Here is a 17,354-nt window from a genome sequence, read left to right as displayed (position 1 = left end):
ACTCATATTAATAAATTGGAGCTTAACATGAGAGATCATGAACTACTAGACTTTCTTAAGTGACATATACCTCACATGAACCAACCAAGCATGCTCACATGGATGAGTATATGTACAAAAATGAAAACAAATAGAGTTCATACAAGCCTCTCACCACAATCAGATTGTCGTAGATCGTCATTATTGCCTTTTCACTTGTGTAGCTTGAATAATATGGAATGAAAACCACGCTCCAGCCACCGAAGACCATTGAACTCATAAATAACTTTACAAAACCAAAGAAGAACAGCAAATATTTTTGGTGTTTTCGAATTTGAAACAAGAACAAAAGGAAACAAGCAAACAAAGCAAAATCTTTTTGGATTTTCTTATAGCAAACCAACGATATCAAATAAAGCAAATTGAAAGCAAGAAACCAAAATAACAAATGGTAAAGAGAAACAACAGAAATATTTTTGGTATTTTTGTGTTTTAGGAAAGAAACAAAACAAAAACAGGAGAATGAAGACTAGAAGAAACACATAAAAGCAGGATGACAGAAATCTGCCAAAACCTGACAGCAGTACAGAAATCGATTTTTACAAAAATCTTCCGTTGCTCAGATCGAAAAGTGTTCAACTAATGAAAGTTAGATAACAACCTGGGGAAAATGCACAAAAATTGGCAGCTCAAAATAACGTTCTTGCTGTGCGCACAAATGTTTCTAGTAACAGTCCAGAATCTGTTTTCAGGCAGCACCTCCCCACATATCATCTTCCTCTCATTAGAAAACCACTCAAATAAACTAAACAAGTATGTACAAGTATCCAGCAACCATAATATGCAAAGAATGAGTGATGCCGGTATACCTCCCCCCAAGCTTAGGCTTTTGGCCTAAGTGGAGATCAACCCCAACGAGGGTCTGGATTCCATGCCGGTGGATCATACATGGCGTAGTCATAATAAAGTCCCGATGCAGAAGAAAAGCGTGGAGGCTCCTCATGCCCAGCTTGTGGATGCGAAGAACTTGCTGCATCGGATGACGAGTCGAGGTGTTCCTCGTCCTCCTCCGTGTTGTCTCTTGCACGATGGCCTCCTCCCTCTATGTGTGCATTAACTGCACTTTCCGTGACTGACCAATCCTCCCTGGAATCAAGGTTAAACAGAGCAGGTGCAGGCAATCCTACTAATTTTTCAGTTTTCTTAGTTATTCTCCAAGCTTTCTTGTAAAATGTTATTCTATAAGATAGGTTGCTCAAATTAGATGAATCAGAAACAAATTCATGCTTAATCATGGAGACTATATCAAGTTTCTCTATGGGAAGTTGAATATCAAGGTGGTGAGGTTCCACACCATGCATAGCTAATAAACGAGAGGCGATGAGACCTCCACAAATTCCTCCCTTCTCACGGTTAGTAGCAAGTCTGTTGGCTATCAAAGCACCCAAGTTATAAGTCTTATCACCTTGTAATGCAGCAGCTAGAAAGGCTAAATCCTGGATAGATATTTTACTTCCATTCTTTCTTGCTAGAACGCACTTGGTGATGAAATAAGCAAAGTAGCGAATAGCTGGGAGTTGAATGCTACTGATTTTACCACCATCCTCTGAGAAGCTTCTTCCATGACAAATCATCTTGAAAAGGTCCAAGAACTCTTGCGGCGATCCTCTTATCTTCTCGCATGATCCCCATTGCGGCACTCTGATTGCTGCACAAAAATCATTGAATGGCAAGTTGACAGTTTTATTATAAATTTTGTACTGAACCATGGGGTTAGATCGCGACCAATTGATTTTAAAATCCTGCACTACAGACATAGTCAGTTTTGCATATTGGCATGGTTCACCATCAACAAAATCAACCAACCCTGCACGAGAGATTAGACTTTGAACATCTTGCAAGATTCTCGCACTACTCATAAAATCCACGCACGGGTAGTAAGTGGGGTATACTCCTTCTTCACGGTGAACTCTCATAACTTGTTGCACCTCCAATTCTTGTTGGTTGAGTTGGTGCCTACTCCCTTCCATTTTCTGAAATTTTTCAACAGACAATATAAAATTTGATTTGGTGTCATATAATTGAGGGAAACTACCATAGGAACTTGCTAGAGTACTAAACATGCATCAAAACTAATTTCTACCATTTAGAACAAGCATGCAAGCTCACTAAACATGTTACCTACAGCAGCAAGATATTCAAGATATACTCCACCAAATAAAATTCTACTTGGATAATTGAAGGAGTCACATACCGGAGAGCAAATGTGCTAAATTTCAGACAGAAATCTGGGCTGAGCAAAGAGATCGAGAAATCTGGAGCTCGTGAGCAAAAACGCGAGTGAGAGGAACCTGGTGCGAGTTTTTTTGGGAGAGAGAAGAAAGTGGGAGGAAGGGATGATGAAGTGGGGCAAAGGGGGACCCACACACCAGGGTGGTGCGCCCCTTCTTTGGCCGCGCCGGCACGTGGAGGTGCCACCCTGGGGTGCCCCAGGTCATCCCAGTGTGCTCCTGTGTGCCTCATCGAAAAATAGGACCAACAGTATATTTTTTGTGAATTTTTGAAAACTTTGAAAAATGCACATTTCTGGGTATTAAGTTTATTATTACTGGCTAGGAAATTTTTTGAAATCTCTAACTAACTAAGGAACTTTACAAAACAAGAGTGCTACAGCAAGTAGAACAAGTGGAGGAAGAAAGAGATGTTGTTTACCTCCTCTATGCATATAAAAAGTATTTGTTAACAAGGTTGATCAAGTCTTGCCACCAAATAAATTTTACATAGCATAAGAAGAAATAAACCTCAAATCAATCATGTTACCTTGAATTGTATTGATATGGATCCAATCACAAGAGTTTGATATTCTTCTTTAGGCTCATATATAGGACAATCGATAGTTCCAACTTTGATAGTTCTCACATTTGAAATTGTATTAACTCCACATGCTTTCTCAATCCTCTTGGGAAAATAAACGGTATGCTCCTTGTCATCAACATTGAAAGTAACTTTTCCTTTATTGCAATCAATAACAGCCCCTGCGGTGTTAAGAAAAGGTCTCCCAAGAATAATAGACATATTATCATCTTCAGGCATTTCCAACACAACAAAATTAGTTAATATCAAGCAGTTATTAGTAACTTGAACAGGAACATCCTCACATATACCAACATGAATAGCAGTAGATTTATCAGCCATTTGCAAAGATATATCAGTAGGTATCAACTTATCTAAGTAAAGTCTCTTATAAAGAGAAAAAAGCATAACACTAACACCGGCTCCCAAGTCACATAGAGCACTTTTAACATAATTATTCTTAATAGAACAAGGAATAGTCGGAATACAGGGTCGCCAAGCTTCTTTGGAACCTTACCATTGAAAGATTAATTAGCAAGCATAGTGGAAATCTCCTCATTAGGAATTTTCCTTTTGTTAGTGACAATATCTTTCATATACTTTGAATAAGGAGGCAATTTAATAGCATCAGTCAAAGGGATTTGCAAGAATAAAGGTTTCATCCAATCACAAAATTTATTATAGTGTTCTTCTTCCTTTGATTTTAATTTCTTAGCAGGAAAAGGCATTTGCTTTTGAACCCAAGGTTCTCTTTCATTACCATGTTTCTCAGCAATAAAATCTTCTTTAGTATACTTTTTGTTTTTAACATGCTTTTCAGGTTCTTCTTCAACCTCTTCTTTATCAGGAGTATCATTCTTATCATTATCTTTATCTTGTTCATTACCACTTTCAGTTTCAACATCAGAAATAGAAATACTATTAGGATCATTAACAGGTTCGAGGATTCTACAACATTCTTATGTTTCTTTTTCTTTTTCTTAGATGGAGCACTAGTTTTAGTTCGTTGAGAATCTTGTTCAACTCTTTTGGGATGTCCTTCAGGATATAGTGGATCCTGGGTAGAAACACCACCTCTAGTTGTTACTTCATAAGCATGTTTTTCTTTAGAATTATTTCCCAACAAGTCATTTTGCACTTTAGTGAGTTGATCAATTTGAGTTTGAACCATATGAAAATGTTTAACAAGCATCTTAACATCATTGGAGGTTCTCTCCACAATACCATGCAATTCACTAATAGCTCGAGAATTTTCCATTAAATGATTCTCTACTCTCATATTAAAATTTTCTTGCTTAACAATATAATTATCAAACTCATCTAAGCATTGAGCAGGAGGTTTCGAATACGGAATATCTTCCCTAGTAAAGCGTTGAAGAGAGTGTACCTCAATCATTGATGAAGGGGAGTTATCTTACATAAATCTTCTATAGGAGGTAAATTCTTCACGTCTTCGTGTTTAATACCCTTCTCCTTAAGAGACTTCTTGGCTTCCCTCATATCTTCATCATTTAATTTAATCATACCCCTCTTCTTCAATATCGGTGTCGGGGTTGGTTCAGGTGTAGTCCAATCATCATGATTCCGGCCTATTTTAGCCAATAATTCTTCGTCGCCCTGGAGTTCTTTTCTGAAAACACAACCAGCACAACTATCCAGGTATGCCCTAGACTCAATGGTTAGTCCACTATAAAATATATCAAGTAAATCATGCTTTTCCAAATCATGTTCAGGCCGAGCTCTAATAAGAGAGCAAAATCTCGCCCAAGCCTCGTGCAATTTCTCTCCATCTTCCTGGTCAAAATTATAAATTCTCTGCAAAGCAATATGTTGAGCACTAGCAGGAAAGTATTTCCTGAAGAAAACATCAAGCAATTCTTTTGGACTTTTAATAGAATCAGGTGGCAAACTATTATACCAAGTTTTAGCGTCATCCTTTAATGAGAATGGAAAGATTTTAGCAACAAAGTAAGTACGCTTCTTAACATCATCGTAAAAACAAGCTACTCAGAGTAGATAGCTCAATCATGTGTTCAACGGCACTTTCTTTTTCAGTACCACAAAAAGGGTGTTTTCTCAACAATAGCTATATGAGATAGATCAAGAGAAAAATCATAATCCTTATCCTTAATGTTTATAGGAGATGTGGCAAATTTAGGATCAGAGACAGTTTATATCTAACAGCATGTTACGCAAGCAACTTTTTAATTTTTCTTGCATCAGTAGTAGCATTGCATTTTTCAATAAAATCATCATCAAGTTCCACATAATCTTCATCAAGATCATCACCAGAATATTCAATGACTCGGTGTGAATTAACGGGTGTAGCAGCATTTTCATTAGGAGTTTCGGTATTTTCAATTTGTCTAGACTTAGCAATTGTAGCATCTAGAAAAGATCCTAACGAACCATCATTATCAAGCACGGCAGAAGCATCATCAAAATTATAAGAGGAATTTTCAGATTCAGCGAAGTATCAGCATTTGAAGCATGTGGTGGTGAAACAAGTTTACTTATCACAGATGGTGAATCAAGAGCAGCAGAGGTACTAAGAGTTGTACCTTTTCTTGTAGTGGATGGTAATATGGCGACCTTAGTATCGCAAGGTTTACCCATGATGGAGAATTTGCAGCGAACAATACCAAACCAAGTGAACTTCCAAATAAAGCTATGCTCCCGCAACGGCGCTGAAAACAGTCTTGATGACCCACAAGTATAGGGGATCGCGGCGGTCTTAAGCGGGTAGTAAAACCCAATTTATTGATTCGACACAAGGGGAGACAAAGAATACTTGAAAGCCTTAACGGCGGAGTTGTCAATTCAGGCTGCACTGGAAACAGACTTGCTCGCAAGAGTTTATCAAGAGTAACAGTTTTATAGCAAGATAAAGATAGTGAAATAACAGCAGCAGAGTAACAAAGACAGCAGCAGTGATTATAGTAAACAGCAGGATTAAAATACTGTAGGCACGGGGACGGATGAACGGGCGTTGCATGGATGAGAGAAACTCATGTAACAATCAAGCAGGGCATTTGCAGATAATAATAAAACGGTGTCTAAGTACAAAGCAATCAATAGGCATGTGTTCCAATTATAGTCATACGTGCTCGCAATGAGAAACTTGCACAACATCTTTTGTCCTACCAGCCGGTGGCAGCCGGGCCTCAAGGGAATCTACTGGATATTAAGGTACTCCTTTTAATAGAGTACGAGAGCAAAGCATTAACACTCCGTGAACACATGTGATCCTCACATCACTACCATCCCTCCGGTTGTCCCGATTTCTGTCACTTCGGGGCCATTGGTTCCGGACAGCGACATGTGTATACAACTTGCAGTAAGACCATAAACAATGAATATCATGATGAAATAATAACATGTTCAGATCTGAGATCATGGCACTCGGGCCCTAGTGACAAGCATTAAGCATAACAAGTTGCAACAATATCATCAAAGTACCAATTACGGACACTAGGCACTATGCCCTAACAATCTTATACTATTACATGACCAATCTCATCCGATCCCTACCATCCCCTTCAGCCTACAGCGGGGGAATTACTCACACATGGATGGGGGAAACATGGCTGGTCGATGGAGAGGCGTCGGTGGTGATGATGGCGATGATCTCCTCCAATTCCCCGTCCCGGCGGAGTGCCCGAACGGAGACTTCTGGCTCCGGAGATGGAGTGTCGCGATGTGGCGGCGTTACGGAGGGTTTCGGCGACTTCGACTTCCTCCCGTGCGTTTTTAGGTTGAAGGCAATAAGTAGTCCGAAGGAGGGCGTCGGGGGCCAGCCGAGGCCACCACACACTAGGGCCGCGCGGGCCCCTCCTGGGCCGCGCCGGCCTAGTGTGTGGGGCCCTCATGCCCCCACCTGGCTTGCCCTTCGGCTCCGCCAATATTCTGGGAAAATAGGACCTTCTGCATAAATTCCGAGGATTTTCCTGAAAGTTGGATTTCTGCACAAAAACGAGACACCAGAACAGTTCTGCTGAAAACAGCGTTAGTCCGTGTTAGTTGCATCCAAAATACATAAATTAGAGGCAAAACAATAGCAAACGTGTTCGGGAAAGTAGATACGTTTTGGACGTATCAGCATCCCCAAGCTTAGATGCTTGGGTCTTCTTGAAATATGCAGGGATGAACCACGGGGGCATCCCCAAGCTTAGACTCTTCACTCTTCTTGATCATATTGTATCATCCTCCTCTCTTGATCCTTGAAAACTTCCTCCACACCAAACTCAAAATAATCTTATTAGAGGGTTAGTGCATAATCAATACTAGGCCCGGTCCGACCGGCTGCCAGGCCGGATCCGTCCGGTCGAAACCGGACGTGGCGCTTGTGCCAGCCGGACACTATCTAGTATGCCCGGAACCATCGTTCGGTCACCACCCGACGCCTGGCCCGGTTTGAACCGGACCGGCCGGTCCCAGGCCCGGTCTACCGGCCCCCAGGCCGGCCGAGTCCGAGTCTGTCTCGACCAGATCTATTCTGGGTCGTATTTTTGTATCTTTTCGACCTGAGGTCGTCCTGAACCCCTATATAAGTGCCCAGGACGCCCCAATTAGTTTTAGACCACGTTTAAGATAAACCCTAGTTCATAGTTGATTGCTTTGCAACTCTATTGAATCCCTACACCATATTGCCTTGATTTGGTGTAGATCCTGAAAAAGTCTTGTGTGATCTGCTGTTCCATTGGAAATTAGACGGTTGCAACTTACCGCTTCGTGGTCGGTGGCTACATGCGCAAGTGTGTGGAGTTGCGAATATCTTGCAGGGTTGAAAGCTGTTGCATTGGCGACAGGGACCAATCGAGAGATCTCGTTGCGTCATACAAGTTATCTTCCACTTCATCGTCGTGTATCTCCGCTGTGTTCATCCCGTGATCATCGTCACCACCGTTGCTTACTGGGAGGATCGGGCCACCCCTTATCATATTTCTTGTCCTTATGAACTTGAAGTGCATTGTGTAGGAACTCTACCATCATATCCATGCCTTCAACTGTCACAATGTTCTCCGTGTTGAAGTGGAGAGGATCAGCGTATACGACATTCCTTTGTGTAGAACAACTGGCTTGGTACATCGACCGAAGCCTGACAAGCAAGGCATCGAGCACACTCTGGTCCAGCATGTTACCAGTATCCACGAGCTTCAGAGTGGACTTGACAGCCATACCCTAGGTGGAAAATTCCTCCGGCACCTTGAACGATAAATGGGTAATGTGTTTCTTGAATTCCAGATTCTCCAGTTTGCGACGCATCTCCCGGACTTCCTTATAAAGGGATCTGGTAGTCACATTTACCGAATGGGTCCGATATGGACCTTGTTGGGTCATAGATGCACTATCTACATTTATATTATTCGTTTTTTGATTCTTAGGCTTGTCTTTCTCTAGCTTACTGGTGTGGTTATTCCTATTATTGACAGCCATTGCAGGCCCTGGAAAGAAACAACGAACAGTACAAAGTCCCCCAACAAAAATGAAAATTACAACGAGATCTTTGAGAAGCCCTTCATCTTCAACCTCCAGACCGTGTCGATGGCGCGCCGCCGCTCCTCCCTAAGTCGAACTGACGTTGTTGGTTGCTGACGGGAAGTCCCCGAACGGGTCAAAAAGACTACATCCATCCGAGAGACGAAGAAGAAGGAAGAACTGTCGATGAAGCTCCTTGACGATCCGAAGATCCCCACAGCCAGACGAAATTCTCGAAGACCCCACCCCTCCCCACAAGCCTCTCGACATTGTCGTCGAGATGGGGTTGAAGCTGGGAGACCGTATTGCACGAGACGCCACCACCACCACCTGAGCGTCGCCCCTACAAACCTTGACCCTAAAAACGAAAAACGAAGCCCTCAAACTAGGGGGCGGAGCCATCTCACCTACGAGGGCCGAGATCCACCACGCCTCCATGGCCTAAAGGCCACAGAGACGAGGCGATCAGCGACGGCGCCGACAGAAGGCAGGAGGCCGAGATCCAATCGCATGTCACTGTGGCGTACCTAACCGTATGCTAGTGCATTCCACCATCGCTAGCGTACCAGGCTAGTGGGTCAGCGGCAGCCGCTGGGGTGATATTAGCGGCGTACCTCAGCGGTAGCAAAAAAAGGTACTATGGTGATAGAATTTTCCGTAGTAGTGTCTATTGTATGCGATCGTAGCTTAGATCATGGTTGATGATGAAATACTCCGATGCTACATGGTGGGCTAATTCGGGAACAAGGCGGCAATTCCGGGTGTGGTAGACGTACAAGACTCGGAGGCGGGCGACGAAGGTGTCGTTGCATGAGGAGGCCACATGACATGAGAAGGCGGCGAGCTTCAAAGGCTGCAGGAGCGGCACAAACTCGTATGTGCAAAGTGGGTAGTTGGTGGAGAAGCTGAGGATGCAGGGCAGGTGGCGGTCGTGGAAGCAGCGGAGGACCACTAGGTCAGAGGCGTGGATGAGCCATCGTTTGGAGACGAAGGCGCATAGACGAGTAAGTGGGGCAAGCCGAGACGGAGGAAAATCTCGCGGAGAAGGTCATTACATCTGAACGTTGGTGCCGCCGATGTGGCCGCCGGCCCCTGTCCATGAGAGTGCATGTTCTTGGCCAATCGAAATTGGAAGTGTGGTGTGTGTTGGCTATATAGCTACAACTCGTTGTAGAAGACGACATCGATGAAATAGAACCCGAATTCTAAAATATCATCCCTATTGTTTCCTCATCCCCTGCTTCCTCCACTCGTCCCCTTCTTGAATTTCTGTGCGATCTCTCCCAAATCAGGTGAGGTCATCACAGTCGACGTGTGGCTTGCTGGTGCATGGAAAGCCGTAGAAAAGCATCGGCAACTTGACGATCTTATCCTGGTGCAGGGAAAGCCGTAGAAAAGCATCGGCAACTCGACGATCTTCCTTCGAGCAATATCACCAGGATCGATCAAGCTTCTGTCAATCCGGCCACCTAGATTTTCGTGTTGAGGGACGAGTGCTACAAGATATGGAGAGATTGCGGTGGCGTGGAGCGCCGACTTGTACGAGACAACGTATCTGATACGGATGCCTACTCGATCCAGTCTTTACTGGGTCAGACATAGACTTCCGCTATAAAAGGGCGAGCTACGGTTTTTATCACGAACCGGAAGGACAAGCCATCAGTTTATTTGACGTACGAAATTTTATTCCGGCTTCTTAACCTACCGGCCAACACCGCCTATTCCAGTTTAATAGTAAGAAAAGGTAAGTACGAGCCATAGTGTGCCCACTAAAACCTATTTGGTACACGCGCTTTTATATTTAATGTAATGTTGATCAGACTCATCGAACAAAGCAAGCTCTTCGGTTTTTTCCAGCTAACATATATGGTTAGGCTATTTGCAGGCAACCAAACACTCCCTTACAGCTACACGACGTCCATCGTATTTGGTTTTGGTCACTCTCTCTAGGCGGACAACCCAGAGCAACTTGATCGAGAATCTGCATACGTGGCATCTTGGTCTTAATTGGAACATCTCGAGCCTACTACAATGGTTCAATCAAATAGCCGCCCGTGAAGTGGACTTTTATTATCAACTTATTACATAAGAAGCAACGAACGTACACGTAAAGTTCGGTTAAGCACCAATCATGCGCTCGATGTGGAGCTTTGTTGTAGTTGCTAGTACGTATGGTATGAAATATGCAAAAAATACTCACAGCGTTTCTTGTACACACGTCGTTTGTAGCAAGTTTGATTCAGCATATTCAGCAGAGATGCCGGTCCTTCGACTTTTCTAAATATAAGAGTAAGTACAATAAATCATAGTCAGCTGGATATAAGGATTATAATAATATATCGTTACTTAGTTGGAGGAGAAAGAGATGAGAGAGAAGATGAGTGAGCTCTAATGCAAGAGCTAGCTCTAGCACGTGCTCCTAGACATTTTTTGAGAGTGAAATGTATGTCATGCACACTACAGGAATGGGAGGCTATGCCGAGAGTTGTGCTATACGCCGACGGCCAAAAGTCGGGGCCATCGGCGTATGACCCGGCCAGGCCAGCCTGCCCTTTCGACCCTCGGCGAACGTGGCCGTCGGCGTAGCGACCTCTACGCCGAGGGCAGCCCTCGGCATATCTTTGGCCCTAGGCGTAGACGGGGCTACGCCGACGGCCACCTCGGCGTAGGCCATTTTTCAAATTTGTCTAATTTTGTAAAAATCATAACTAATTCATATGATGTCAGAAAAATGCGTATGAGGTATCAAAATGTTCAGAAAAACATCCTCTATCCGTTTATATCAAAATCATGCATATTTGAATCATGTACAGTAACATGTTAACATAGAAACAATTCAATCACTTTCTTATATGTTCTCAGGTTCCCGTTTTAGCGTATGGCAATTTAAACGAAGTCGAAAATCTCGCGGAGCCGCATGGCATCATTTTATGTGTCCTAGTAACCACTCCAAAAGATGGAATTGGGATACGGCAATTATTTTGGAAAACCCTTCACGAACAGGGCTATCAAGTCCGGATTTCTATGGCTTTTAGGGCAATGAGTAGGAAACGGCCCGTGACACCGCATAGTTTGTCGAACGAGGCCATATTTGGCACGTGCGTGGTCCATGGGATGGGAAGCAAGGCCCCGGGTGCGCATTTCCAATCCGACCCATGGGCGATGGTTTTTCATTTTCGGGGTGCCAAAACATGTTTTTTTTGTGAAGGAACTACATGGGGCACATTTTAGTATTGCGCGAGACCTCTGCGCAGTGGTAGGACACCGCCTTCGCACCACATATCACATGCCATATGTACGCGATAGCTTTCTGGGAATCCATGCGGCTTCCTCGTGGTGTCCTTGAATCATTTGGAAAGTGACCGGATTTGAACTAAGGCTACACTTTCCATCGCTCAATAAATTCCAAAAAAATGTTTTTAGGTCTATGACATATCACTTTATGTGCTAATTTTTGTCCGTTTAGCGCGATAGTAAACGGGTGCACCAGCGCGCCCGGTACGGCCATACCGCATCTTCGTGGGGGCCCGTTTTGGCCAAATGACAATTTAAACAAAGTCAGAAAATCCCGCGGAGCCGCATGGCGTCATTTTATGTGTCCTAGTAACCACTTCAAAAGTCGGAATTAGGATACGGCAATTATTTTGGAAAACCCTTCACAAACAGTGGCTATCACGTCCGAGTTCTATGGCTTTTAGGGCAAATGAGTAGGAAACGGCCCGTGACACCGCATAGTTTGTTGGAACGAGGCCATATTTGGCACGTGCGTGGTCCCTGGGATGGGAAGCAAGGCCTCGGGAGCGGATTTCCAATCCGACCCATGGGCGATGGTTTTTTCATTTTCGGGGTGCCAAAACGGGTTTTTTTGTGAAGGAACTACATGGGGCGTATTTTAGTATTGCGCGAGACCTCTGCGTGGTGGTAGGACACCGCCTTCGCACCACATATCACATGCCATATGTACGCGATAGCTTTCTGGGAATCCATGCGGCTTCCTGCGGTGTCCCACCGAATCCGCTGGAAAGTGACCGGATTTGAACTAGGGCTACACTTTCCGTCGCTCAATAAATTCCGCAAAAAATGTTTTTAGGTCTATGACATATCAGTTTATGTGCTAATTTTTGTCCGTTTAGCGCGATGGTAAACGGGTGCACCAGCGCGCCCGGTACGACCATACCGCATCTCCGTGGGGGCCCGTTTTGGCCAAATGACAATTTAAACAAAGTCGAAAAATCCCGCGGAGCCGCATGACGTCATTTTATGTGTCCTAGTAACCACTCCAAAAGTCGGAATTAGGATACGGTAATTATTTTGGAAAACCCATCACAAACAGGGCTATCACGTCCGGAGTTCTATGACTTTTAGGGCAAATGAGTAGGAAACGGCCCGTGACACCGCATAGTTTGTCGGAACGAGGCCATATTTGGCACGTGCGTGGTCCCCGGGATGGGAAGCAAGGTCCCGGGAGCGGATTTCCAATCCGACCCATGGGCGATGGTTCTTTCATTTTCGGGTGCCAAAACGAGTTTTTGTGTGAAGGAACTACATGGGGCGCATTTTAGTATTGCGCGAGACCTCTGCGTAGTGGTAGGACACCGCCTTCGCACCACATATCACATGCCATATGTGCGCGCTAGCTTTCTGGGAATCCATGCGGCTTCCTGCGGTGTCCCGCCGAATCCGCTGGAAAGTGACCAGATTTGAACTAGGGCTACACTTTCCGTCGCTTAATAAATTCCGGGAAAAATGTTTTTAGGTCTATGACATATCACTTTATGTGCTAATTTTTTTCCGTTTAGCGCGATGGTAAACGGGTGCACCAGCGCACAGTACGGGCATACCGCATCTCCGTGGGGGTCCGTTTTGGCCAAATGGCAATTTAAACGAAGTCGAAAATCCCACTGAGCGGCATGGCGTCATTTTATGTGTCCTAATAACCACTCCAAAAGTCGGAATTAGGAGACGGCAATTATTTTGGAAAACTCTTCACAAACAGGGCTATCACGTCCGGAGTTCTATGGCTTTTAGGGCAAATGAGTAGGAAACGGCCCGTGACACCGCATAGTTTGTCGGAACGAGGCCATATTTGGCACGTGCGTGGTCCCTGGGATGGGAAGCCAGGCCCCGGGAGCGGATTTCCAATCCGACCCATGGGAGATGGTTTTTTCATTTTCGGGTGCCAAAACGGGTTTATTTTGTGAAGCGACTACATGGGGCGCATTTAGTATTGCGCGAGACCTCCGCATATTGGTAGGACACCGCCTTCACACCACATATCACATGCCATATGTGCGCGCTAGCTATGTGGGAATCCATGCGCTTCTGCGGTGTCCCGCCGAACCGCCGGAAACCGACCGGATTTGAACTAGGGTACACTTTCCGTCGCTTAATAAACTCCGCAATTTTTTTTAGATCTATAACACATCACTTTATGTGCTAATTTTTGTTCGTTTAGCGTGTTGGCGAACGGTGCACCAGCCCGCCCGATACGGCCATTTCGCATCTCGCGAGGGGGCTGTTTTGGCCACATGGCAAATTGGGCGTCATATTTGGATTCCTCTAATTTTTAGGTTCAAATGATGATATGGATGTTATATTTAGATTCCTCTCATTTTTCTGATCGATTTAGACATATTATTTGTGGAATTTTGATTTTCTGATTTAAAGATATTAAGTATTCAATATTAAATAGAAAGACCAAAAATAAAATCATTTTATTTTTATTTGAATTCAATATTATTATTACTTATATATATTCATTGTTGTCTACTTAAGTAATTGTTTGGGATTCAAAAATAAAGAAGTGTGCATCACGGTTCAATGGTTAATAGGGTTGATATGCTACTATTATCAGCAAGACGTGTCAATTCTATAATGGAAGCTCATCCGAATGGAACCAAGAAGTTAAGCGTGCTGAGGCTGGAGTAGTGTGAGGATGGGTGACCGACTGGGAAATTTAACCATCATTGTAATTTGACATAAGATTAAGTGAAGTTAGAGTTAAAAGTGTATTGGGTGAAAGATAAACAAGTAAAAAAAAGAAAAAGAAAAAAGAAAAAAAATTGTGTAAAAGAAATTAAAATTTTTAAATTTTTAAAAGTCTATGCCGAGGGTTTTGCCGTCGGCATATAGGAAAAAATATTTTTTTTTCGATTTTTTTTTGAATTTTTTTGGAAACGGGAAATTTGAATTTTTTAAAAGTCTATGCCGAGGGTTTTGTCTGCCGGCGTAGCGTGCTACGCCGAGGGTCGGGCTTCGCCGACGGCGATAGTGGCTTTGCCGAGGGACTTACACGCCGAGGAGCTATGCCGAGGGCGGCCCTCGGCGTAGCCTACGCCGACGGCCAAAGCATACTACACCGAGGGTTCCCGGCCCTCGGCATATAGCCCCATTCCGGTAGTGGCATTGTTAAAATAGTACTACCTCCGTCCCAAGAATAAAGGCGCACGTGTATTTTAAGACGAACTTTGACCATAAAAATTGAGCAACACAATCTTGATTATATTATATGTAATTAGTATCATTGGATTCGTATTTAAAAGCACTTTCTAATGTTGCTAATTTCATACAAACAATCTTTATATATTTGAAGTAATTCTTGGTCAAACAAAAAGCACGTAAAACGAGGACGCCTTATTTCTTGAATCGAAGGTAGTACAATTTTATAGCTCACTATTGTACATGTTGACTCTAGGTTGACTATATATGATATGACGCTTAACTTATAGCGAGCTCGTTAGCTCTACTATTAAACTTGCTGTAAGCATGTGGTCACTGGAGACTTTGGAACTTAGTTCTGAGTAACACAAAGGGAGCACTTATGTATGCATCAATACGCACGTAATCACATATGCGCCAAACACAATAGGCGAGATTTAATTAGGCAATTAGGGTTTTGTTCCCACCTGCGTGGAGCGACGAAAGAATCAGCCACCCTAAGCATCCACACTAGGCTGTATATATAGTCGATCCATTGTCTCCAAATTCCAAGGCAGGATCACGACTTCTCGAGAAATCACTGGAGCACGTAGAATATAGCATCAGTTGATCAGCTAGCGATATGTTTGCAACAATGGCGATCTCGTGGGCATGGTTGCTGGGCGCTGTCCCGCTCCTCTTCCTCGCCTTCTGGCACGCCGCCGACGCGTGGTACCGCGCCGCCTTCTTCCTCAAGCACGGCAAGAAGAGCCTGCCGCCGGGGCACATGGGCGTGCCTTTCCTCGGCGAGACGCTCTCACTGCTCCGAGTATTTCAAGCACGCGCGCCGCCCGACGAGTTCATCGGCGCCAAGAAGAACGCGTACGGGAAGGCGGCGGGGATGTACCGGACGCACCTGTTCGGCTCCCCCACCATCATCGCCTGCACGCCGGCGGCCAACAAATTCGTGCTTCAGTCCCCCGAGAACTTCGGAGTTCATTGGCCCGAGCCGGAGCTCGTCGGCCACACCTCCGTTGTCAACGTCGAAGGCGCCACCCACACCAGGCTCCGTGGGTTCATCCTCGCCACCATCAATAGCCCTGTGTCGCTCCGGACCATCGCCGCGGTTGTGCAGCCGCGGGTTGTGGCTGCACTTGCCTTCTGGTCCGACAAAGGCACCATCGTCGCCGCCACCGAGATCAAGAAAGTAAGAACAAGTTACCATTTATAGGTAGTCAAATATATTTTATCCCGATTTATCTAGAGAAACAATTGTTCACGTATGCATGCAGGTGACGTTCGCGAACATCTGCATGATGTTCATAAGCATGGAACCATCACCCCTAACGGAGAAGATCGACGAGTGGTTCGGAAACTTGGTTGCTGGCCTTAGGTCATTTCCCTTGGATTTTCCAGGCACAGCGTTCTATCACGCTCGCAAGTGCCGTCGGAAGCTCAACGCGGTGTTCCGTGAGGAACTGCATGCTAGGAGGAAGAAAACCATGGTAACCAAGGCCGAGGATGACGATGTGATGGGTGGGTTCATGCGGATGGAGGACGAGCAGGGGAAGAAGCTAAGCGATGACGAGGTGGTGGACAATATTGTTTCTCTCGTCGTCGCCGGCTACGAGTCCACCGCCAGCGCCATCACATGGGCCACCTACCACCTAGCAAAATCCCCCGACACTCTCGCCAAGCTACGTGTAAGCCAGCAATATAACTCCAATCAGATAAGCATATGGTAATAGAAAGGGATCATATCTAACTAATCTCTCGTGATTTGCAGGAGGAGAATTTGGCGATGAGCGAAAGCAAAGGTGGCTTGTCTTTCATCACACATGACGACATCCCGAAGATGAAGTACACAGCGAAAGTGGTAGAGGAGACAATCCGGATGGCCAACATCGCGCCGATGGCGCATCGTGTCGCGAAGAGGGACGTGGAGTACAACGGGTACACCATACCAAAGGGATGGCCAGTTCTGGTGTGGGTGAGGTCGTTGCACACCGACCCCAACAACTTCCAAGATCCCCTCACCTTCAACCCTGACAGATGGGACGTAAGTAGAATAAGTATTGTTTCCCAAAATATGTGCGTGTAATCTTACATGTTCATCATGAATGAATCAGCTAATGATGACAACCATACGGAATTGTTAATTGACGCCTGAATGATGCAGGAGCCGGCCAAGCCAGGCACGTACCAGGTGTTCGGAGGAGGCTATAGGGTTTGTGCAGGCAACATGCTCGCGAGGCTGCAACTCACCATCATGCTTCATCACCTCTCCATCGGCTATGAGTAAGTACGGGCTAGCCAACACTAATTTAGATACCCAATTGCATTCAATATGCATATGACATAAATTGTATTTGTTGATATTATGTTATGTGGTTGAGAGTTTGCCCTCCATTATTTCAGATGGGAGTTGCTAAATCCTGATGCAGAGATTAGTTACCTTCCCCACCCGAAGCCAGTGGATGGCGTGGCCATGACCTTCCATAAGCTTGCGGAAAAATGATCCAAAGCTACATTTGCTAGTGTTGAGAAGCATATTTGTGCTTAATTATCACCACCAATATAGCTACATATATATATGCATGTTTTAATTTGGCATTATTGCATGATAA

General features: G+C 44.6%; 1 protein-coding gene across 1 annotated transcript; it reads left to right on the top strand.

Moving 5' to 3' along the window:
• Positions 1-15,382: 15,382 nt before the first annotated feature.
• Positions 15,383-17,354, top strand: LOC127303248 (ent-kaurenoic acid oxidase-like). Its single transcript, XM_051334002.2, has 5 exons — positions 15,383-15,934; positions 16,020-16,430; positions 16,514-16,786; positions 16,907-17,025; positions 17,146-17,354. Exons 1-5 carry the CDS (start codon positions 15,383-15,385, stop codon positions 17,243-17,245), a joined length of 1,455 nt encoding a protein of 484 aa, XP_051189962.2. The 3' UTR covers positions 17,246-17,354.

This window comes from Lolium perenne, chromosome 5 (genome assembly GCF_019359855.2).
Source record: "Lolium perenne isolate Kyuss_39 chromosome 5, Kyuss_2.0, whole genome shotgun sequence".
NCBI lineage: Eukaryota > Viridiplantae > Streptophyta > Magnoliopsida > Poales > Poaceae > Lolium > Lolium perenne.
Note: the sequence above shows the minus strand (reverse complement) of the source record. Positions and strands in the feature narration are given on the sequence as shown.

What these genes read in the sequence shown, in the direction of transcription:
- LOC127303248 (XM_051334002.2), top strand. Translation starts at nt 15,383, where the DNA reads ATGGCGATCTCGTGGGCATGGTTGCTGGGCGCTGTCCCGCTCCTCTTC. An exon ending in TCAACCCTGACAGATGGGAC is followed by an intron (nt 16,787 to 16,906) that starts GTAAGTAGAATA and finishes TGAATGATGCAG; the next exon opens with GAGCCGGCCAAGCCAGGCAC. An exon ending in CACCTCTCCATCGGCTATGA is followed by an intron (nt 17,026 to 17,145) that starts GTAAGTACGGGC and finishes CCATTATTTCAG; the next exon opens with ATGGGAGTTGCTAAATCCTG.